Source organism: Colletotrichum graminicola (assembly GCF_000149035.1).
Source record: "Colletotrichum graminicola M1.001 genomic scaffold supercont1.14, whole genome shotgun sequence".
NCBI lineage: Eukaryota > Fungi > Ascomycota > Sordariomycetes > Glomerellales > Glomerellaceae > Colletotrichum > Colletotrichum graminicola.
The window spans coordinates 48520-70844 of NW_007361018.1; the positions used below are offsets into that span (position 1 = coordinate 48520).

Consider the following 22325-nt stretch of genomic DNA (forward strand, 5'->3'; position numbering starts at 1 on the left):
TCGCGCTGCCGCTGATGCATTTATAGTATCGTAAATGAGCGGGTGTGTCCCCTGGCCTGTATGTCTATGATGACCGTCTTCATACAGTGTGCGCGATGGCTCGTGTTCACGCAATATTGGGTGCCGGATGACATACTTACCCTCAGCATCCCTTAAGTGAACGATACCGTATGCCTCTTCATACTGTACTGTTGAGGTACGTATATTATCTGCGTATAATATGCTACTCCTTGTCAGTCTCCTAGAAATTAACATCCTGCGGGTCTTTGTATGTATGCTACTTCGTGAGAGTCGCCACTAGGGCGGTCTGTGGGGGGTCCTCGAGGTTGTTAGCTAGGCCGCTCTTACCAAAAACCTTCTATAACTTCCATATGCACTTGCTGAGAAGTGTGACAGGCAGGCTGATGAAACTTGTGCGCAGCGTTTGTTTGTATTGCAACGTTAGAGTCAACAATCACACCCGTATGCCTGTGTGTATGGATGTTATGGTCCGGCAAATGTGACTAGAGAAGCAGTCAGGTTGATGCTGTCGGCCTCCCCAGATAGTATCTCTGTAAAATTTGGTTCCAAAACACTTGCAGAACGAGGATGTCGTGCTCTCCTTTCCACTGGGCTGTGTGTCTTGTTGCATCAGTCGGGCATTTTAAAGTGCCGGACGTGGCCTCGCTGATCCGGCCCCCCTAGGTGCGTGTAATACCTGCTCATCCTCTGTAAGGTATCTGATGTTATGTTCAGTCATCGATTCGACGACAGGAGGAACAAGAGGTCGAGGTTGTTCGTGCGTAGGACGAGGACCCTCCTTGGTGAGGTGCTGTGGATCTGAGCCACGGAGAGTTATGCGCCGACTAGCAATAGCCCTGTGGCAACCCTTATCATAGTAGACATCATACGGTTGGTCGTTAGTTGGCGGGTGTCCCTTCGAGGCACCAGAGTGATACAACCCAGTGGGTAGCAGGTCGTGCTTTAACCCCGTATCGTGTGCTCGACGGGACTTGATAAATGACTCATCAGGAGCTGTTGCTGCCCGGTCCTCATGCCCAACATGCGGTGGTTTTCTCTGAATATCCCGTCATATAGTTACACTGGATGGATTTTGAGTAGGCGCAAGGCCTGTCCAATGTGAGAGTTCATTGTCATGACCGGCAGGCTCGAGGAGTATGAGAGTACTCATCATTCTCGGCATGTTGCTTTGCAGGACCCTGCTTTTGATTACAACTCGGAGGCCGCATCCCGGGCGGCCGGGAACAGGATATAATAGTATTGAAACCCTAGGGCACTGCTTCGTTTATGAGACCGAACTTTTGCCCCTTGATGACAAGAATCGCCTTCAAATCTGGCATCTCGGATACCTCTGGGAGTAAAACTATGCCCTATGTCCAGTTCGCGCCTGGTTGATTCCTAGAACTCACTTCGGAGATTACGATGTGACGGTTCTCGAAGTGATGGGCAAGCTATGGTGGTGAAAAGGTCTTGCGGTCTGGATTCACGGGCAGACCCAGACCCAACGTACAGGACTTACACATCAATCCAGTGATATTGCATACGGAACGCATCTCTCTGTTGTTGAAAGTCCGTCGTTGAACATCCGTCAAGACGGGACCAGGGAAGACCTCGAGCGAAAATGTCTTACTATATAATAGATAGTGACATAAACTCTCAGGGGTCCTGGCAAATCACTCATACAAGAAAGTGTATTCCAGAGATCTCGCGTGCTTCGGGCAAGATTTTCCATCTGCAAGTAATAGAAGTCGGCAACGGTATGCCCTCGGCCGCAACACGGCGGCTGATGATCACCTTGCATCGAAGCAGCGCGGTGCGAGTGGTAAGGATAAGGTGGTCCAGTATTGATGGAAGAGTAGTCTGGAAGTCCAGGGGCGACATGATATGGTCCGAAGCCTGTAGGCGCCATTACATACGCCTGGGAGATGTCGTTGGTCCTATAGCCGGACACTGAATAAGGAGCAGGAGGTATAAAACCGTTCATGTGGTAAAGTGGCGGCAGGAGATACGGGTCAGCAGGCTGAGGGGGATAAAGAGGAGGTGGTGCGTGACCAAGGAGCAAGTGGCAAGAAGGCGCAAGAGGCATGTTCTTACTGAGATGGAGGGTATCGCAAGTGCTGTACGTTGGACATTCTGGCACCACATGGTTCTGCAGGACATGTGATGTGTTTTGTTGGTCGAGCTTGGGACTTAATGGTGATTGCTCTGGCCATTCGGCTCTCCAATAAACAACCACATTGCCTATTACTGTCACACCCATTGCATAGAAAAATTCTTTGCCATACGACGTGGTGTAGTGTTTAATCTTCATGTCAGAAACCCATTTGACGTTTCCAAGTGTGAGTTTCTGAGTAAAAGATCCCTCTGGCGGATCAATGACTGGCGGCTGACCAGCTGTAACTGTAACTTCGGCGTCTTGCGCCACGTCGGCGTAAAACTGCGCCCGTACTGAGAGAAGAACCTTTGCCACAAATTGAGTGCTGTTTTTCTTGTTAACCTTGCGATCCTTTCCCCAGCTGCTGCGAATTAACTCGTCTGCATAGTTCGATAATTTCGATAGTCACGTTTTCCGTTTTCTCGGCATCTGTTCGCTCTGCGAGCAGTTTCGGCAGCAGTACGCCCCACGCATTGTCATCCAAAGCCGCGATGATCTGAATGGCGGTTTGGAAGGAAGACATGTGAACGAGAAGAAGGTTGGGTGGTAATAGGGGTTCGATCCGCATGGCTCGCCGCTCGATTTTCACAACGCCGCAATGCCTTTAACGTCACAGTCTCCGTGCATCTATCTCCGGGTGACCTTGATGCTCGTAGCGCCAGCCCACACTTACTGGCGAGTCCAACTGGTGTCATGGGGAAAGCAATGTATTCGATTGTGACTGATCTTTGCGGCACTCTTGGTTGGCGACGGTAGCTGGGAGCCTGAGGGAACTTCGTATCGGAGCTACTAAATTTGGTCTATGACTTGCGCCGAGTCCTTTGGTTCGAAGATTGACTGGGGACGTAATGGCTGGTTTATGAGGGCCAGCAATAGTCCACCTCTCCCATCGAGAGGCATCGCTCATAAGCTCCTTGCCTCGAGTATCGAGACCTTCCAACCATTATTCAACTGCCGCTGCTCCGAGATCCTGGGCTGCACTTAGTTCATTATTTGCAGACTCAATGCTCAAAATTGAGTATAGTTGGGTAGTTTCCGGTCTATCGTGAACTGCAACGTCTTCTAGAGCGATAAATCGCAAGACTTGTAGTTCATTCGTAACATAAACGTGTGCTAGTACAGGCATGAGCGAAGGTATCGTAAATGCAAGCAGTAAGTCGATTTCCTGCAGACGTGGTTAGCGGAAGAACATTGTCGACAACACGTCCAAGCTGAACAAACCTTCAAGGAGTCTTTCAAAAGATGCCCCAGCAGGTGACACCGAAGATGAATACGGTGGACAGGCCATCAAGGTCGGGCCCTAAGCGGTAGGAATCCAGGTATCCATGACGTTGCTGACTGGTTTTTGCAACTCCACAACGCTGACAGACATTGGCACAACAGAGACGCCGCATGTCTAGCTTAGACTTGCCACTCAACGACATCCTAGGCCAGTGCGACCTCCGCGACAACTGCTAGATTGTATTGGGCTGGAGTGGTTTGACGCAATTTGAGTATTTCGAAGGAGAGGCGGAACCTCTGAAAAGAGATCAGGGATCGAGGTATTCGTTGAAAACCTTATTGACTTGCAACAAAACACCCAAGCCTCTGGTGGAGGTGAAGGTAAAGGCATGATGCCATATCTCCAAAGGGAAATGTGATTTGCCATGAGGCAGGTGAGGCGACCTGCTTTCTTCTGTTCCCAGCTTCAACCTTTTTGATTTGCCGTATTCGGTGCCTTCAACACCCAAGGGTCTGTGAACAATCTTGCGTTCACCACCCTACATGAAATGATCTTGCAAGCCCGGAACGGTTTGGCCTGATGCATCGATACATAACGGTACATTTCCCGCTGAACTGGAACGTTTTCCGTGGTCCAAGACGGGTCCATCTTGCGGAAAAAAATTAATGTCATCTAGAGATGAAGCATCTCCCAGTAACGGGGCCTTTACGTCGTAGCTAGGGCTATTACTGCGTAGGAAGGGCACTGGGGAAACCATTGTCCCTGTTGATTCTGGACGGGAACGTCCAGTCGAATAAAGAAAAACAACAGAAGCGAGATCAAATACCTCGCGATAGCAACAGGGAAGAGTGAGTATGATATGGGAAGGGGGGCTCGAACACTTGTCAGGGTTGTTGAATATGATGGGTGATTGGTCACCAGGCTACGAACGACCTCAACTGAGCTCGCTTGCGTTCTAGGCCAGGCACCAGAGGCTTGTCCACAACGCAAGCCTCGCCCTTACAGCTGGCTGTAAGAGCTATAGGATGGACGCCTCGGGTTGATAGACACAGGAACCAATATGCTCCCAAGCAGCCTGAAGAGGAATTTGGTAGAGAAGAGGAGAGGACCGGCACCTACAGCTGGTCGACGTAGCGACCGGATATTGGCGTGCTGAACTGGATAAGTGGCATGGGCATATAAGACAGCGAAACCGTATAGTTCCAATCTAATGCGTAGTTGCGATAGAGCGAGGGTATGTCATTTGGCATGAGAATAAGCAATGAACGAGACAAGGTGCGGTTCAGGATGATGGCGCGCTCCCAGACGAGCCCAGCGTCGAGCTAACCAGGCGCGGAAGCATCTAGTTGCCTCAAGCCCAACCGCACGGTGCAGTAGAAGCAGAATCTTGAACATACCGATGTCCCAATGTTTTCGATATTCAGTACATTGTTATACCATCTGTTCATAATGCAGAGAAGAAGTTGTGAGAGTCAGAGCCGTGGCCCTGAAAATTGACAACAGAATAGTGCGATTCGCAAGTAAATCCAAGGGGAAACCAATCAAGGTGACCAGGGAACAACTTCCGGAGTTTGGGTGGGCAATATAGGTATGTCTATGGGGCTAGAGAGAATACAGTCAACGTACCAAATCAGGCATATTGCGCCATCCTGACCCCTTATCACCCTTGGAGCAGACAGAGATCTCGTGTGTATGTGTACTGGGCAAAACTTCTTAGATGGTTAGCCTCAGCTGCTGCTAAAAGAACCAGTTTCAAGCTTATCATCTTCTGATCGGGTTATCGTTTGCCAAACAGCCAGCCACCTGTGCCGATGCCGCCAATCATGGCCGTATGCGTCTGATCGCTTCTGCGTGGCCAGTGTCAGTGAGACCCCCAGAGGATCAACCGCTTCTATGAAGACAATCACCCACCTCTGTTGGAACAGGTGCGGCCTGCGGAAAGCTGGTAATGATTGTACGGTTCATCTCTTAGAGTGATCGGCTGATCTCGACGAAGCGAGCGATGAGCGGCGTCTCCTGCCCCCGCTCAAATCATCCACTTGACGACCCTTTCTACTGCTATCTTGCTCCTCTTCCTCTGACATTCTGTTGCGGCTCTCGTTGTCTGGAGAGCGTGGTATGCTACTACCACGGCGGCCTCCGGCTCCACTGCGAGGCTTCGAGTTTGCACGGCCACGATACGGACGGTGCTCAGGGCTTCGATCCCTAGACCTAGAGCTCCGCAATGACTCTGAACCTGAGGATCTACTGCGGGGTCGTCTTTTGTGACCAGGGGAACGACTCCGAGACGAGGAGTACCTGCGCCGCTTGGTAGTTGGTCGTCTGTCAGACGATGGCGACCGCGTTGACAAGCTTCTCGTTGATCTCCGCTTCCGCCGCGAGTCGCGAGGATCAATTCCACCCCTTCTCGATGAGGTTGATCGGTTCCTCACAGGTCTGGGGCTGATTGTACTACGCTCTCGCCGAGGTCGTCGAGCGGGCGGAGAGGGAGACTCACGACTCAGCCCTCGTTTGCGCTCCGCGCTCCGACTTCGAGATGGAGATCGTGAAGAAGCAGATGTCGAGGAAGGTGAGCGTGTGGTGGGATGGCGACGCCCTGGTCCTCGGCCGCCACTTGGCCTGTCTCTGGGGACGTAGCTGTCTCGTGCAGACCCACGGAACGAGCCTCGATCTCTCTGGTCGCGATGCCTCGGCCCCGGCGAGCGCGATCTATGTTCGCTGAAACGCGGCCCATATCGACCTCGCTGATCGTGGTCTCTATCACCTCGCCGACCACGCCACGTATCTCCACCGCGGCCACGACCGCGTTCGACATGATCCCGATCTCTCAATCTATGGGCTTCTTGCTCGCGTCTTTCAGCATCTTCTCGGCGTCGGCGGGCTTCGTCTGCAGCACGATCGGCTTCCATCTGACAGTGTTAGCTTTGGTCTTTCACTTGGGCGAAGATACAGCTGCCTGTACCTTTTCCTGTATCAATTCCAACTTCTTGGCCTCGAGCAGTTCCTTAGGCACGCCTTGAGGGCTCGTTTGAGCGCTTAAGCATAACTTCCATAGGTCTTTGCAGAATGGTGCCGTGTCTTTATCCAGAAATCCCGTGAGCTGTATCTGAAGCGACTTTATATCAGGCTGCAGAATCGTTAGCAAACATCAACGAAAACGGGAGAAAGACTGACATATCGAGACCCTTCAATCAAGTTGAAGCAAAGCTCAATAACCACATCATCCTCGTTGCCTAGTATGTCGGAGATCTTGCTAGCGATCCACCTGGAGCAAAGGAGTTTAGTTATTGAAGTGCAATGGAAAAAAAGGGCAAGTCTGACTTTTTCATCACCTGAAGGTTGACTTTCTGCATGTCAACCTTCTGATTGAACTCCGGGGGGAATTTGGTGGACTTAAGAAGTTTTGCATCGACTCCTGTCGCCATTGTTGGCAAATTACCTCTAGGCGAAGAAGAAAAATCTTTCCGAGAGAAGGGAGTAATGAAGGGGTTGTCACGTTGGTTTAGAGATCGCCGGATAGAAGAAGCTGGAGTCGGAGCTGGAAGCTGGAGCTAGTGGCTTTGGAGCCGAAGCTGCGTCAGCACGCGTCGGCACTGGTACCTGTGCATACATACTCGCCTACCTAGGTAGGAGGGCTGTATGATGCCTCAGGTACACACTGCCGCTTCCACTGATAGCAGGTCCGGCTGGGTCGGTAGGTGCCTGCCTATGTAGCCGCCAGGTAGTGTAATCGGCTGCGTAGCTTCCCGTAGACCCCCGCACCTTCCGGTTGTTTTGTTGCGCTGCCGACAGCTCGCTGGAGCCTGCCGTCAGCCAATCTGCCTAACAACGCGGGGCAATTGATTGATCACGCTCCTCTGCTGCAGCACAATCCTCGAGTAACATTCGAACTAATTGCGTCCGGCAGTCTCTCTGATCTGAGGCAATAAGACGGCAAAACGACAACGGAAATAACCATCGTAAGCAAGTTTTTTCTGTGAAGAGAACCAACGATTTTGGTACGCGCTGCGTATTACGACTGTCCCCGTCGGCTCGCTTCGTAGACGATGGGATTGCCCCTCAGGATGAACGACATACACGTTCCGACAGTGCCGTCAGGCCCGGCTAGTAACTCGACGACGGCCAACGGTCGTTCCGGCCGTCTCACCTTCTCAGAGCTCCAGAAAAAGAAGGATGGCGTGGAGGCTGAACTAAAAGCTCTCGGCGCAGTCCTTGACTCTGTGTGTAGAACGTTCTCTTATACCTTCCGTCTAAGTGAATGGGCATAAGCGGACAGCCAGCTGACCTGCAACCCAGCATGGAGCCGACATGAATACCCCCCTCACAACTCGAGATGGCTTCCCGAGATCAGACATCGATGTTGCTCAAGGTAACCTAGCCCGGTCTAGCACCTATCAAGCAAAGTAATTGATTATTAGCACAGTACGTACCACGAGAGCTCGTATCATTCACCTGCGGAACGATTACAAAGATCTTATGATCATGATTGAGAAGCATCTTCATGAGCACTTTGCTTGCTCACAAGAGGACGATGGGTCTGAAGCCCAGCCTGCGGGAAGTGCTGGTTTTCTGACGAATCACTCTACGCCTCAACCGCTTGAAGAGCCCTTCGCTATGGTCAACAGCGTTGTATCGGGAAGTCCAGCTGAGGCAGCAGGTCTGAAGCCAGCCGATGAAATCCGCAATTTTGGATATGTTAACCGCTCAAACCATGATAATCTAAAGAAGGTAGCTGAGTGTGTTCAAGGGAATGAAGAGGTGAGTTTGTCAACTCCCTCACTCTCGCATTGATAAAATGTATGCATAGAAAGCTGACAAGTTGCAAGCAACCGATATCGGTCAGAGTATCGCGGCCTAGTTCCGGCGCGCGTCAGGAACTGCAGCTCACATTAACGCCAAGGCGCAACTGGGGTGGCAGAGGTCTCTTGGGTTGTCATATCCTGCCTCTCCAATGATAGTGGGAAGCTGATTCGGCGGTGTTGTCGCTACTTCATGAAATCGAAGTTTGAGGTAACAGAGCGTGCGATATGTACAGCTATAGGTACAAATCTACACACTCGTTGACTTGATCTCTGGCACGAGCAGGCGCTATCAATTTCATGAAAGAAGGGTCTTGGGATTCGCGCGCTGATTCACCCGACCTTCCTAGAATCCATGAATCTGAGCTCGGATTGCCACTAAGAAAGGTGCTTGACATAGACAGAATCCCGTGTCGGGCCAATCTGGTTGGACAGTTTGACACGGCCGCAATACCAGTCAGGAAGAGAGTTGGGTGGGCTGTCAGGCCGAAGAGAACCCCTTTTGCCTACAGACGAGCAGCCAATGAGAGTTGGGGATTGGCAAGCAGATTACAAAGTAAAGGCACAAGGAACTCCCTGGCCTTGAGCGAAAAGGATCGAAGATTGCCTACCAGGCATCATGCAACCAAGTCCATTGTGATTTTCATACATGTAAGGCGACTAGAACTGGCCCAGGAAACAAAAAAATCACATAAGATCAGATCTTTGCCCACTGGACAAGGGATGAGCGCTTGAGAGGTCGATTGTAGCGACGTAGAAATAGTCTTTCAGGTTACGTCTTGTAAAAAGATTTCTTTGATTTGACAGAAAGATGGATGGTGCAACAATGTCAGAGAGCTTGGGTTCATGAAGTAAAGGGTCAATCTTGAGGCAATGGGAGAACGGTTTATCCCCTCCATCAATGCAGTGACAAACCGGCGGGACCACTAGACGATTTTCTGCCATTTCCGAGTAAGAACTAGTGGCAACCGGGATAACTCCTTGCCTCTGCTCTGTCACTGACACAGTGACACCTAGGCAGGCTTTTTTCTTATTTTTATTTATTCTCTCATCTCCCCGGGTTCCGCCATGACAAGATCCCCGCTATGACGAGACAGCACTGCACGTGACAGACGCCTAGCCCAATCGTGCCTACCCGACTCTGGTGGCCTGCCTGACTGAAATTTTCGCTTAAGAAGTACGGCTTCCTTGCAAGCTCCCCGCCATCCTCAAAAACAACACCCCCCCAAAAGTCGATCGATCGGTGACGATTACCACACGTCAAAGTCTACAGCCCATTTCTGCTGTTTCCCACGGTACGCTCTTGCCCGTCTCCCTACTCCCGCCGCTTTCTTCCATCCAACTCCGACGAACTCACAATCTCGCTCGTTCGGTCTGCTTCGCGCAACTTGCTAACCCCTCGATCAGCCCCGCTTGTTTACATCCAGCTCGCACCGAGCCTTTCTTCCACCGACCGCGATCATGGCTGCCGCCCAGACTCCTACCTTCAAGCTCGTCCTTGTCGGCGATGGCGGTACCGGAAAGGCGAGTATACAATGTCCCTTGATCTCCCGTGGCCCTTATCTTCGGTGCGCCGATCAGTGACATTTTGTCGGGTTACGCTGAATATGATGTGTCCTTTTGATCCTGCTCCTAGACTGTCGCTGACTTTATTCTTTGGCATAGACCACCTTCGTCAAGCGCCACTTGACGGGTGAGTTCGAGAAGAAGTACATGGCCACTCTTGGTGTCGAGGTTCACCCCTTGGGCTTCACTACGGTATGTGACTTGTAACCAACTTTCGCTTGTCTTGTGTCTTTCAGCTTTCTAACGCAACCTGCACAGAACTTCGGCCAGATCCAGTTCGATGTCTGGGATACCGCCGGCCAGGAGAAGTTCGGCGGGCTCCGTGACGGTTACTACATCAACGGCCAGTGCGGTATCATCATGTTTGATGTCACCTCCCGTATCACCTACAAGAACGTCCCCAACTGGCATCGTACGTACTATTACACTGGATCGACGACGCTCGATCCCGGAATCCTACTCTCCGAGCAACATCACTGATTTGAACATCTGTCCAGGCGACCTCGTCCGCGTCTGTGAGAACATCCCCATTGTTCTCTGCGGTAACAAGGTCGATGTGAAGGAGCGCAAGGTCAAGGCCAAGACCATTACCTTCCACCGCAAGAAGAACCTCCAGTACTACGATATCTCCGCCAAGTCTAACTACAACTTCGAGAAGCCCTTCCTTTGGCTCGCACGCAAGCTCGTCGGCAACCCTGCTTTGGTGAGTATTCCTCAAGAGTTCTCAATTCGCGTCAGCTTTGGCTTGGGACGGACGTGCTAACTTTGGATCAGGAATTCGTTGCCGCACCGGCTCTGGCCCCCCCCACCGCCCAGGTCGACGAGAAGCTCCTCGAGCAGTACCGCAAGGAGATGGACGACGCTGCCCAGATGCCTCTGCCTGGTGAACTTTCGGACGATGACTTGTAAAGATAGAAACGTGGTATGGATCATGATCCAACCGCGGTGGAGTGTTCGACAGGACATCGTGAACCGGAGTTCTCAGGCGCAGGCCGGCAATTGCTGGTCATGGCCATTATGGTAGAAGACGGCACGGCCGGTTCATTTGGTAGACTCGGAGCTGGATTTGGGGGGGTGGGTTACACTTGCTGCTAGACGGCCAGCATACTTTGAGTAGTTTGACGCCTTACAAGATGAACACTGAGTCCTTGCACTTCCACCAAGGTGTTTCGGGATACAGTCGTCCCGCTCTTTACTTTGTGTGCAAGTCTCGGCAGATATCGCGATGCATTTAATTAGATAGCAATTCAATGATCAGCTGGGCATAAATGCTCAAGTAGACGGACGGCCACCAGTGAAAGGTCGCAGAGATATGCTCTCGGATCTACGTCATGTTTAGGCTGAGAACAGATGCGAGCGTAGATTGTGAGGTTTCCTGTGGATGACAGTCTAGAACACAACGGACCTGATCAAATGCGGTTGGTGAGCAACGAGCGATATGAGCTGAGATATGGTATGGTAGCAGCTCTAGGTGACAGCCAGTTGCACAGACTCATTGTGGAGAAGCATGCTTCATCAGAATAAAACACAATATACTCTGTACAGACGTGTTGTTATGTTAATCCGTAGCCACACATATCTGGACAATGCGCAGGACAGAGATTGGATGAAGGCAGCAAAAAAGCTTGCGAGGCTCAACTATAGTTTCCCCAGCCTTCTTAGCCGACCGCATCCACATGGATGGGTGGCACCCGTGCCATACATAGGCGCGTTCTTCAAGCGAGTACAAAGAATAGGCCAGTCCTGGGGAAAGGTGGGCCCATAAAACTAGAGGCTCAAGGCGAGCAGCACCAGGGGTTAGCGACGCGTCTTGGGGGTAATCTTGGACAGGGTTTGGGAGTGCTGGGTGGGACACGAGATGCGCGCGAGCGGGAAGAAAACGTATGGGTTATGATTGAAGTTGTGAATTGGGCATCGGATCCGGTTTGCTTTAGGGTATCCGTACTTAGGGTGGAACTAAGTAGGTTGGTGCAATCATCTATGTAGGGTTGCAACTCAGATACGGAAACGAGGATGGTCTGATGTCAGTCAATCACTAAGTCAGTCACATGCGACTATAAGCCTGCTGAGCAGTGAGGGAGACGAGAGCAGCATTCTTAAGTTGCGGTTGGTGTTGTGCACTTATGCCAGACAAGACAAGAGAAAGAGTGTGTGTTTGTGTGGGGGGTGGGGGCATGATTTGTCCGATGAATAGACAGATGGGTACGGAGTAGAGTGCGAAGAAGGTCGTGTTGACAGCTGAGGTAATTGTGATGGTTCTGCTCCGAGGCCTAGATGTACTGTTATTAGGCTGCTTTCTCACTTAGCGATGCAAAATAAGGCAAGGTAACCAGACCAGAAGCAAGTTGGCTAAACAGAGCATCTACCTAGGTTAAATCGAGCTAGCTACGCAGTGCGGCAGTATGCAGTAGCCCCGGGATACCAAAGGTGAAGTGTTGCTTTATTCCTAATTGAAAACAGACACGCGACTTGACTGGCTCGGGCCTCCAATGCATGAGGGCTACAGAGCACCACTTGTCTCTTAGTGAGTGCTCGCAGCGTCCAAGGATACATCATGCAAGGTGGATTCCACGCGTTCGAGACCATAGTGCTGAGAGATTTGGGGCGAATTTCTATTTCCGTTTCGTTAATCATGGGGCGCGTGCACTATCAACTTGCCGCGCGCAGCATGAGGAGCGTCCTTGACCTTTCTCTCACTACTAAATGCCAAGAGCACGATGATACTCCCGAGAAGCATTACATGTCTAAAATTCATTAATATCAGTGACATGTGTTGGATCGAGATATGTAAAGGCGGTCGGTACTCCGTACATAATCCCAATCTCAGGGGTCTGGCCTGGGGACGTGCCGCAATCGCGCTTTTCGTAGTCCAACATCGGACTAGAGTGTTTAGGTACATCCGATCCACTATCCACGTCTCCATAACGTGTAAGGGCCCCCATAGGTACCTGGTCGGGTCCTCGACGCGCTGGGCTGCGTTCAACACCACAAGCAATTGGTACTGCAGCACACCCTCACTAAATTACCACGACTAACCGTGGCTCGTGTCTCGACGCTCCTGCTTCCCCACCTCGCCCGTTCCTGAGAAACACTGCCTAGCCTCTCTCTCTCTCACGCGCTTCGTCATTCTTCCTCTTCTATATCCTCCAAGGTTTCCTCTGCCTCTGGGAGTATCTCCAATTTCTTGTTTTGTTAAACCACAGTGCCTTGGTGTCTTGTGTACTCGCCCTCTTTCCCTTCACATACCTTCGCGGCTCGTTCGACTACATCGACCTTGGATCATGACTATCGTTCACCACTCCTAGCTCAAACCACCGCAATGCCCGCCTTCGATGCATCTCCTTCGGTCTCGACTGATGCAGCACCATCCTCGTCCTCCCCGCCCTCAAGCGAATTTCCCACTCAGTCAGAACACGCTGCGCAGACACCTACAAGACAAGCCGTCACCGACCTAGCGCAAACTCCCGATGTAGCGCCCTCGTCGTCAGCTAAAACAGACGTGTCAAATGCCGACTCTGAAAAGCACCCCAAGGGGAAGAGGAAGAGGACGGCGTAAGTCGCCGTGCAGACACTGAATGGAGCTGTGCTGTGTGTTTTGCGGACACTAATTCGTTCCTCAATCGTGCGTACAGTGCCAAAGACAAGTCCATCCTCGAAGCTGCCTACATCGCGAACCCGAAACCGGACAAGACAGCGCGTCTGGACATAGTGAAACGCGTTTCTCTTAACGAAAAAGAGGTTCAGGTAAGACGTCTACCCTGCTGTGACGCGTGTTCTTTGCTGATCTTTGATTGTTAGATATGGTTTCAAAACCGTCGACAGAACGATAGACGCAAGTCGCGTCCGCTCTCTGCCCAGGAGATTGCTGCTCTTCGCTACGGTGGCATGCAAATCGTCTCGTCGGACCCTGTTACATATAGTCCCTCTCTGCCCGAAGAGAAGGCTTCGCCGGTGGCAGACGCTGCTACCATGAAGGCGCCTATGCCAGCAGAAACCCCAGTCAAAGCCGTATCCACAACGGTTGAGGCGCATGAGCGACTTCAACTCGCAACGCCGTATATTCCAACGACCAGTGCTGCTACCAAAACCCTGGAAACGCCAACATCTCAAGCCACAGACTCTTCATTGCCGCAGTCAACCGGATCTTTCTCCTTTTCCAGCTCTATCGGCTTTCTGACAAACCGTTGGAACCCCACGAGTTCCTTCTCAACGCCCTCAACGCTGAACCGCAGTGTTGATAATACCCCCAAGTATGCCTTATCCAGTCTGTTCTTCGCATTCCTACTTACACGGCGTCAGATCCGAGCAGTGCCCTCCCTCATCTTGCTCATCAGTCGCATCTGCAGCGCGCATTCTACCCCCTCTTCAGTCTTCACAGCAGTCACTTGTGCGGCTCTCACTTTCCCTCGAAGGCAAAGCCGAGCTCGTCTCCAACGAGACTTCGCCTCCTCGGATGCAGCCTACTAGACTGTTTTCAGAGTCACCAGCTCTACCTCAGCCTAGATTGTCTCGACCACTCCAGCGTAGTCACAGTGCACTCCCTAGCGTAACTCTACCTCCCATCACAGCCCTTACTGACTTCCTACCACCTACGTTGGGGCGTGGTCGATCTCGTGACGCGCACGCGTGGGAACTGTGCTGTGACGCCGACAGTCGCGATGAGCTTACCGCACAAGCCGAAAATGAGTCCAATGGCTCTGCCGTTGCCGCCATCAACCTCCTCCGTTCAACAAGCGGTATTCTCCAGAATAATAATTCCAAGCGGAACTGCCCAAGCAGCAGAACAACGCCTCGATCACAGCAGGCCAAGAAGCCTAGACTCAGTCGGACGTCTTCCAGCATGGCCAGGATGCAAACACCGCTCGGTGATGGCGAGAAGTCGACGACTCAGCTAAACGACGAAAACATCTCAGGCGACAAAGTAATTGTTAACAAGTTGATATCTCCAGGCGACTCTGATAAGGAGAACTGGAGCCCCGATGCCAACGGTAATCCGCGTCAGACGGTGCCGGCATCTGATGTCAGAAGGCCATTGCCGAATATTGCCGGTAACAAAGCCAATGCGAGGCGCACGGGGCGGGCTCTTCAAGACTTTTCTATGCCTGCTATTTTCAGCGGTAACCGTGCCAGGACGATGCCGGCTATGGGACGTCGAGATTCAGGGAAGGATCTGACAATATTTGAAGATGGCCGCGGCTCGCCTGCGCCAAAGGAAACAGAAGAGGTAGAGAAGTTTATGCGTGGCGGCGAAGTCAGTCCAAGTAAGAAGGGAGATATGGATTGCATTGCAGGTCTGCTCTCCCTCAGCCAAGGAGCTTGGAGATAGAGACTCCTAGTGTGTTATTCCACACGGTTTGGACAATCGCGATCCGTTCCTGCCACTCAAAGTCCCCAAGCCCCCACATTCCAAGCATCCAAAATTGGCCATCTTTGTGATAGAAGTAGCGGGATGGTTGTTGAAAACCACGAGTGTGGTATCTACTTCAGCGGGCTGTGATATGAAGCCTAAAAGACTAGGACAATGAACGAGCTCTAGATGGCGTACGGCCCTGTCAGAAATGGATGAGACAACTACGCTTCTGAACCCTCAGGTTTCTGTCTGTTTCTTCTGCCGCTTTCTTGCGAAAGCCACAGCCAGGGGGCACTGCGGGGGAGAGTGTGTGTGGAATGCCTCGGTTCTCAAACTTGGGCACGGTATGAAGGAAGCTTATTCTTGGTATCCTTAAGTAGACGACAGCTTTGCGAAGCCGGGTGCGGTTACGCCATGTTTGTTTACGGATTAGGGAAGCTTTAATGACGCCACAGCGGAACAAGTAGAAAAGAGAAATGCGATCCAAATCATGCAAAACACTGTGTTGCCGTTTATCTTGACTGTAGTGGTGTTGGGCCTGTGTAAGATGGTAGTAGTGTTATTTTACGCCGGGATATAGAATAATAGAGCTACGTACACAAAGGGGCCTTTCTCGCCTTTGAGGATAGAATATGCATAAAAGATTTTCTATACTGTTAAGTACGTAAAGACCCTTCAGTAGCTAGGTTCCTTCATTATACAAGATTTCGTAGACATACCATTGTGACATCTACGCAAAAGGACACATAACTTCTGGACAGGTAGTAGGCCCAGAAGTCAGCCACGCTTAAGTGGGCAAGTCGGTGTCGTGTGTCAGCACTGTGACGGTATTCTATAGTGTCCATTTTAACAGAGAGGTCTGTACACCCGTAAGTTTTTTTAAAAAAAAAACAAAGAGAAGGGAGAGTTGGTCTGAGTAACATGTTGTAATAAACCTCAGAAGGTCGTTTGTCGCACGTATCGCATATGAGCAGCTTGACGGCACGTCTTACGTCTTCAGCCATGCCCAGCCGTCAACAGTAAAAATGGTCCACTGGCTCCAGCATCAACCTGATGCATTGCGTCTGTACGGAGCGCCACAGCTAGACTAGGCCCCATAATGGAGTTGGAGTTGATAACAAGATCATCACTAACATAAAGATGGACATGGGCTGGCATTCTGTTTGTTGCCAAGTAGTGGTATTTGTTGTTTGGATCCTTGACCAGGCTTGCTGGTCGGATCAACCACAACCACGGCAAGGTCCGATTTGGCTAATACGGGAATCTCCCAAAATTTATATACTTAGAAGCAAGCTTGTTTATCTCGGTTCCTCCTTCCTTGTTTCTATACTCCTCGCTAAAGGGCGGCGGCCCACATATGACGGCCAGCCTTATGAAATATTTACCATGCTAATGCCAATGGTCAGATTTCCCCACGTCTCTGCTTCTCTAATGCGATCGAAATGCACAGGCGTGCGCTCTCCCTTTCTCTCCATGCTCGAAATCCGCGCTCGGTCTATCAAACAAAATGATCGGGAAACGGCAGTAAAAAGCTAACAGCCAATGTGTTCCTTGGCACCCGATCTGCCTATGGTGGGAACAATGAAATAAAGACGAGAGGTTCTTCTCTCTTGAGATGAACCATCTTCCTTGGTCGTAATTAAGAGAGTAATGGGGGGAGGATCGTCATGATCTTCGCTTCTTTCCTCTCAGCCTCCACGATGTTCAGCATCACATACCCAATAGGCTCATCTGTCTTCTCAACGGGCTCGCGCTGATGCTGCCATCCTCGCTTGCATAGCACGCCGAATCCGTGTCAATGTCCCACTCCGGGTCATCATCCTTGCCGTCCTCAGACGGGCAAAGGCTGCCGTCAGCCGAGGGGTCAAAGCCCTTTTGCGTAGCGGCGCGTGTGTTCCAGCGGAGAGTGCGGGACACGCTATCGAACCACTCCGTCTGGGTGCGAACGACGGTGGGAAATGGGTACTGCGACGCTGTGATTGTTACGTAGTCGCCCTGCTTCAGCTCGACCCGACCCTTGCCATCGAAGGCGCAGTAGGCCGTTGCACGTGAGTTGCGTGGTACCGATACGCGGAGGAGCATCGTGTCGGAGAGGACCATGGGGCGGAACGATAGAGTGTGCGGGCAGATGGGCGTGAGCAGGATGGCGGGAATGTCGGGGTGTACAAGAGAGCCTCCAGCCGAGAGAGAGTAAGCGGTGGATCCTGTGGGCGTCGAGAAGATACAGCCGTCAGCCTGTACCACGGTGAGGAGTTCATCGTCGCCGTACAGCTCCAGGTTCGAGACGTAAGGTGATGGGCCGCGGTCGATGACGAGCTCGTTCAGCACCTCGAACTGCTCGCCCTCCTCGGCCTCCTGACCGAGGGTGCCGTCTCGGTATACAGTGCAAGTGAAGCGCATGCGGAGATTCACGCGCATGCCCTCCTCTCCCATAATGCGGTCCAAGTGCTGCTTGTACTTTTCAAACTCGAAGCTCGTCAGGAAACCAAGACTACCCAGGCTGAAGGACAGCACTGGGGGGACAATGCGCTGGAAGAGCCATGATGTGAAGAGCACAGTTCCGTCCCCGCCAAGGGTCAGAACCAGATCAAACTTCTCAGGCTGGCTCCAGCACAGGTCGGGTGTCCAGTACTTGAGCATGTCCCGGAAAGCAGAGTTCTCAGCGACAATGCCGTTGGCATCGAAGCGACGAGAGTTGCGCAACTTGGCGTCAACGAAGACGTTGACACCAACATCGAAACCGTACCTCGGGGTGCGAAGCAGCCAGGAGGCGAGCTCCCGAGTAAGGTAGACGAGCTGGTTGTCGCGGGCTTTAGTGACAATCATGACATTTCGGACAGCACGCTTGATCGGACGGCGCTGGAGCTGCTTGGAGACCTCGCGAACACCAGTTGCGGTCTGCACTAGCCTCGAGTGAGACATGCAATCGTCGTTCTTGATCTCCTCGAGGACCTTGTCGATGTTGACCGCATCGTCGAAACGGTTGTGATAGAAGCAGGGGGACTGCAGAGACGGCAGGGCGGTAGTGGGGGTAAGGTTACGGTTGGCGAGCTCGTTGAGAGCGTCGGCCAGTTTCTGAGATGAGGACGTGGCAGGTCGGTTGTCGACGCCACTACCCTGTTGGGATAGCATGCCTGTAAGAGAAAGAGCCTCGGGTTTGTTTCGACGAACAACCGAAGCCAATGCTTTCATAATAGTCTGGCGAGGAACTTCGTGGGAAGGCGCGCGACGGTGGCCCTTGGGAGGGTGATGGGCGGTGTTGTTGGCGTTGGAGGGCCGCGACAGAGGGGGCGGCAAGAGCTCGGGGTAGGCGGCAGTGGATGTTATTGAGAGGGAGCTTCTCCTTATCGTCGATGATGAAGACGCAGCAGCGGGAAGACCACCTGGGGCACAAGATAAAGGCTCCTCTGCTACCGATTCAGCATTGCGATGCAGTGACTGAGTAATGAGGCCAGATGTCGAGACGGACGAAGAGAGCGGTCGATCATGGATGGCGTTTGAGCTCTTGGGACGGTCGGAAAGCGAGCCCGTTTTAATGACTCGTTCGGAGGACGAAGACGGCTGTTGTAATGGCGGCGCCGCCGGCGGAAGCGGATTGGGATTACTGAGGGCGGGGTGCAGGGCTGTGGGAGAGGAGACAAAGCCCGACATGGTCAAAAACGGTGGCTTCTTCTGCCGAATCAACCGGGGATCCTTCAAGTGGTAGTGGCCCAGGGGGAGTAAGTGGGAAGAGTGTTGCCGCGAAATACTACAGCGGCGGCAATAATAACAGAAGCCTATGCCGGGGGAACAGAGGAGGGGCTGTTTCTCCGCTAAGGCCGAGCGACGCTAAGGGAGAATCGAACGTGGGGCTTCGGAAGGAACACTGCAGTAGGTACCGATACAAAGGTACCCCAGCAATAGCGCTAGCGACCGGACCAGGCGGACAACCGGTGCGATAGGTCGGGTGGTGTGCGGTTGTAACGGTAAGTGAGATGAGAGGCTTGGGCGTGTGACGGATAAGGATGCGCGTAAATGTGTGATAGTCCAAGGCCTTCACACACTGTCACACTAGTATGAAAGTGAGAGAGAGAAATTTGGGTACCGGCCGTAGGTTTTGCTGCTGTGAACTGGCCGAAACAGAGATAAGCCGTAGGCTTGCAACACAGATGTGGTGCGAAGTGATCCGGTGAGACCAGGCTATTGTCGCTCCTTGATTGCGCCGTGTGTAAGATGTGTGTCTCGTCCCTTATGCGTGTGCGACTCGATCGTCGGTCAGAACGGAGATCGCCTGTCCTTGCGTAAGCTTCCTCAAAGCCAAAGCCAAATAAAGGTACCACGGACTACTGTTGGAGCGTGGTCAAGTGGTGACTCGGGCGCGACGGGGCTGACGGGATGAATGACGCTAGCTTGAGCAAGATTTGGCGCCTCGGGACGGAGCACTAAATCAGACCGAGACTTTCTTGTTCCGGCACTGGTCGTGTGCTGTAATGGAGTGTTGACGCCAGGTCTACGTCCAATATTCCTGATTGCGACGAGATGGGTTGGTGATGAATTGGTGGCTGCAGTATGTATTATCAATATTGAAGTTCTGTAGTAGTCGCTCTTTTTGCCGTTGCTGATGGAGAAAATGGTGCTCGAATAGCTACAAATGCTGATACTTAGAAGCCGAGTTGCCGTATTGCCAATGGGATATGGGCTTTTGGGAGAGGGGGGGGGGAAACAGGAATGGTCGGGTGGAGGGTGAAGAATCGCGATATCCAGCAAGGTGCGGCCAGTGCTCTCGCTATGAAAGAATAGGAGTGGCGAAAAAAGGGCTAGCTATGCAATGCAAACATACAAAAAGACTCGTAGGTCGCTGGTGCAGACAGATGCGATGCGATGCAGGCAAAGAAATGGGAAGTGCGTAGTGGCGGAGGAGGTGTCCCAAACAATAGATGATGCAACGGCCGAGGTAATTGCTAGAACTACCAGAGCTCTGCTTCGAAAGAAGGGGGGATAAAGGGAGGAAGGGAAAGCGAAACGAAAAGCGAACAAGAGAGTGACCAGACTACCTGACGAGAAGCAGAGACACCAGTAATTCAAGATCCGACTCAGCAGTGCGGGAGCTTTAATATTCCATCTACCTAGGTACGATAACCAGGCATCTCTCGCTTCCTGCCCCTATCCCCCTTTACCGTCCAGTTTCCAGTTTGATGCCGATCGAATCACGCATGAGGATGGATGCGATGCGACATAGGGCGCTCCCGCCACGACGTCTGCCCCCAAGCTTGCGTTCCGCACCCTGTTCTGTTATGTGACTACTGGGAGTGATCCACTCGTTATTCCATGAGGTACATGCAGATACACTGGGTACCCGCAAGGTAGGTAGGGTACCTAGGTAGCTAGGTTGGTGTACCTGTCAAAACCCATTATTATCCTGCGTTTCCGTCTTCCTCATGCGTCGTATACTTCTCGCTTCCCATTCCTCACCCATATTCTTATCCACAATGTCCTTGTCACGCGTTGACTATTAGGCTCGCGTGCAACTTGCCAAACCCCTAATTAGCCATCAAACTACCATATTTCGCCAATCGTGTGCTGATACTGTCTACAATAACCCAGCACCCGCAGTACGCGCCTTTGCCATGCATGTCTATTGAGGTACGTACCTACGGTATACGCATACTCTATCGGGTTAGGTAGCTCCTTTCAGACCCAACCTGGTATGGTCTATGGAATCGGTACGTTCTGCGAAGTGAGAGTCCCCAAACTTGATGGTCAAGCGGGCGGTACGTACCCCTGCCCGACGACCCCCTTCTCGATCCCTTCCACCTGAAGGCTCCTTACAAATAGGCGGAAGGAAATAAGAACAGGGGTCGGTCTGACAACGGTAAGGCCCCCCCCCTACTATGTATGGTTGGAGGATTGCTACTACCTATGCCAGATGCCTGGATGCGAGTTAACAAGCCAAGCACAGGATCCCCATCACCGGCAATGCTGAAGAGGAAATACAAGACACACCAATTGTATCGTCTACCCGCTCGGGTCGCCGCTCGGGTCACACTTGTATCGGTACCGAATACCCATCTACTCAAGTCCGGGTTGTGTTCAGTAGACGATCCATCGCCACCAATAATAGCGCCGAGTCACTTCAGACCCGTGCACGACTTTTAACGTCGGAGGCCCTTGGGATTCGGAACAGCTCCCCTCTTTTCTCCAGCGAAACAGAGCAGGACAACGACAGATGATGGGGCATCCCGAACGAGTGGCAGTGACGCTAGGCGCTATTTGTAACCAATTGGTGTACAAGATCATCATGCGGCCAGACGTACTGAGGCTGAAAGAGGAGCATTCCATCCAATGTGTCGAGACGGACGACAAGGCACAAACAACGCGCTTCGCTGGCTGGTCGCGACAGAACGACGCCATGTGCTTTCATTCGCCCTGTACTACTCGACCGGTGCAGTTTTGCGCCTGGGACGCTCGCTGCCAGGCAAGGAAGGGTTGCAGTGTTTTGAAGAAACTGTGGGTTTTGGAATGTTTGCCATCGCCTCAAATCATAACTTGTATGTCTCACAGACTGATCTAGTGTACTGTTGATGACAGGCCCCTGCGAGGTATGGTAGAGCCTGCAAAGCACAAGAATCTGCCGCCGGGTCGGGCCTCAACTCCAGCCTGGCACGCAGACAGCTTCTTGACTTAGGCTCTGTTCCTGGGCAATGACAGGCCTAGGTAGATCATCCCATGGTGGCGCCTGTATTATGCTACTGCGTCCCGAAAGCTCAAGCCTTGACTATCTGCAACTGCTGAGCCTGTGCCGTCAACCTTCCGAGATATGAAGTGCGGTTCGTCGAGAACAGGACAGAGAGACGAGAAGAACCCACAGGGTGAGGGAGACTCGTGACGGTGGATGGCGACGATGGTGTGGTGGCTGTTAATCATGGCTGTCGTCCGAGATGATGTGACATTAGCCGGCTCGATGGCTATGGAGAAGCATCGAGGAACGACTCACTTAACTGGAAGATCATGGTTGTGGGCAGTGAAAATGTGGAAAGGGCCAGCCTCTGTAGGGAAGATACAACGACAAGACTCAGGCCAACACAAGGGGAGCCGAGAGCCAAGCCTCTCTTCAGAACGAACCGTGGCTTAGCCAATATTGTCGTATTACCAGCGGTGGGTGCGAGCTGCAACTGCCTATGGGGCAAGATTCGGTGGTCCTGCGTGAGGGTTGGTTTGCTGCATTCTGTTGACATGCCTTTGTCGTCGTCGTCG

The 22325-nt window shown here is 52.1% G+C and overlaps 6 protein-coding genes across 6 annotated transcripts; 3 read left to right on the forward strand and 3 right to left on the reverse strand.

The window, feature by feature from the left end:
- Window positions 1-2492: 2492 nt before the first annotated feature.
- GLRG_04366 (F-box domain-containing protein) lies at window positions 2493-2678 on the reverse strand (the record flags this gene model as incomplete). Its single annotated transcript, XM_008095051.1, has 1 exon — window positions 2493-2678. The coding sequence occupies one exon, from the start codon at window positions 2676-2678 to the stop codon at window positions 2493-2495; it is 186 nt and encodes a 61-aa protein (XP_008093242.1).
- A 3526-nt stretch (window positions 2679-6204) lies between these two features.
- Window positions 6205-6802, reverse strand: GLRG_04367 (PWI domain-containing protein; the record flags this gene model as incomplete). The annotated part of the gene is made up of 4 exons (XM_008095052.1): window positions 6205-6264; window positions 6340-6504; window positions 6552-6642; window positions 6699-6802. 4 exons carry the CDS (start codon window positions 6800-6802, stop codon window positions 6205-6207), a joined length of 420 nt encoding a protein of 139 aa, XP_008093243.1.
- Window positions 6803-7423: 621 nt separating this feature from the next.
- GLRG_04368 (26S proteasome non-ATPase regulatory subunit 9) lies at window positions 7424-8332 on the forward strand (the record flags this gene model as incomplete). The annotated part of the gene is made up of 4 exons (XM_008095053.1): window positions 7424-7597; window positions 7674-7746; window positions 7801-8135; window positions 8204-8332. The coding sequence occupies 4 exons, from the start codon at window positions 7424-7426 to the stop codon at window positions 8330-8332; spliced, it is 711 nt and encodes a 236-aa protein (XP_008093244.1).
- A 1305-nt stretch (window positions 8333-9637) lies between these two features.
- GLRG_04369 (Ras family protein) lies at window positions 9638-10651 on the forward strand (the record flags this gene model as incomplete). Its single annotated transcript, XM_008095054.1, has 5 exons — window positions 9638-9700; window positions 9842-9934; window positions 10001-10154; window positions 10240-10445; window positions 10517-10651. 5 exons carry the CDS (start codon window positions 9638-9640, stop codon window positions 10649-10651), a joined length of 651 nt encoding a protein of 216 aa, XP_008093245.1.
- Window positions 10652-13061: 2410 nt separating this feature from the next.
- On the forward strand, window positions 13062-15068 carry GLRG_04370 (homeobox domain-containing protein; the record flags this gene model as incomplete). The annotated part of the gene is made up of 4 exons (XM_008095055.1): window positions 13062-13294; window positions 13375-13486; window positions 13541-13992; window positions 14042-15068. The coding sequence occupies 4 exons, from the start codon at window positions 13062-13064 to the stop codon at window positions 15066-15068; spliced, it is 1824 nt and encodes a 607-aa protein (XP_008093246.1).
- Window positions 15069-16802: 1734 nt separating this feature from the next.
- GLRG_04371 (ATP-NAD kinase) lies at window positions 16803-18743 on the reverse strand (the record flags this gene model as incomplete). Its single annotated transcript, XM_008095056.1, has 1 exon — window positions 16803-18743. The coding sequence occupies one exon, from the start codon at window positions 18741-18743 to the stop codon at window positions 16803-16805; it is 1941 nt and encodes a 646-aa protein (XP_008093247.1).
- Between the last annotated feature and the right edge of the window lie 3582 nt (window positions 18744-22325).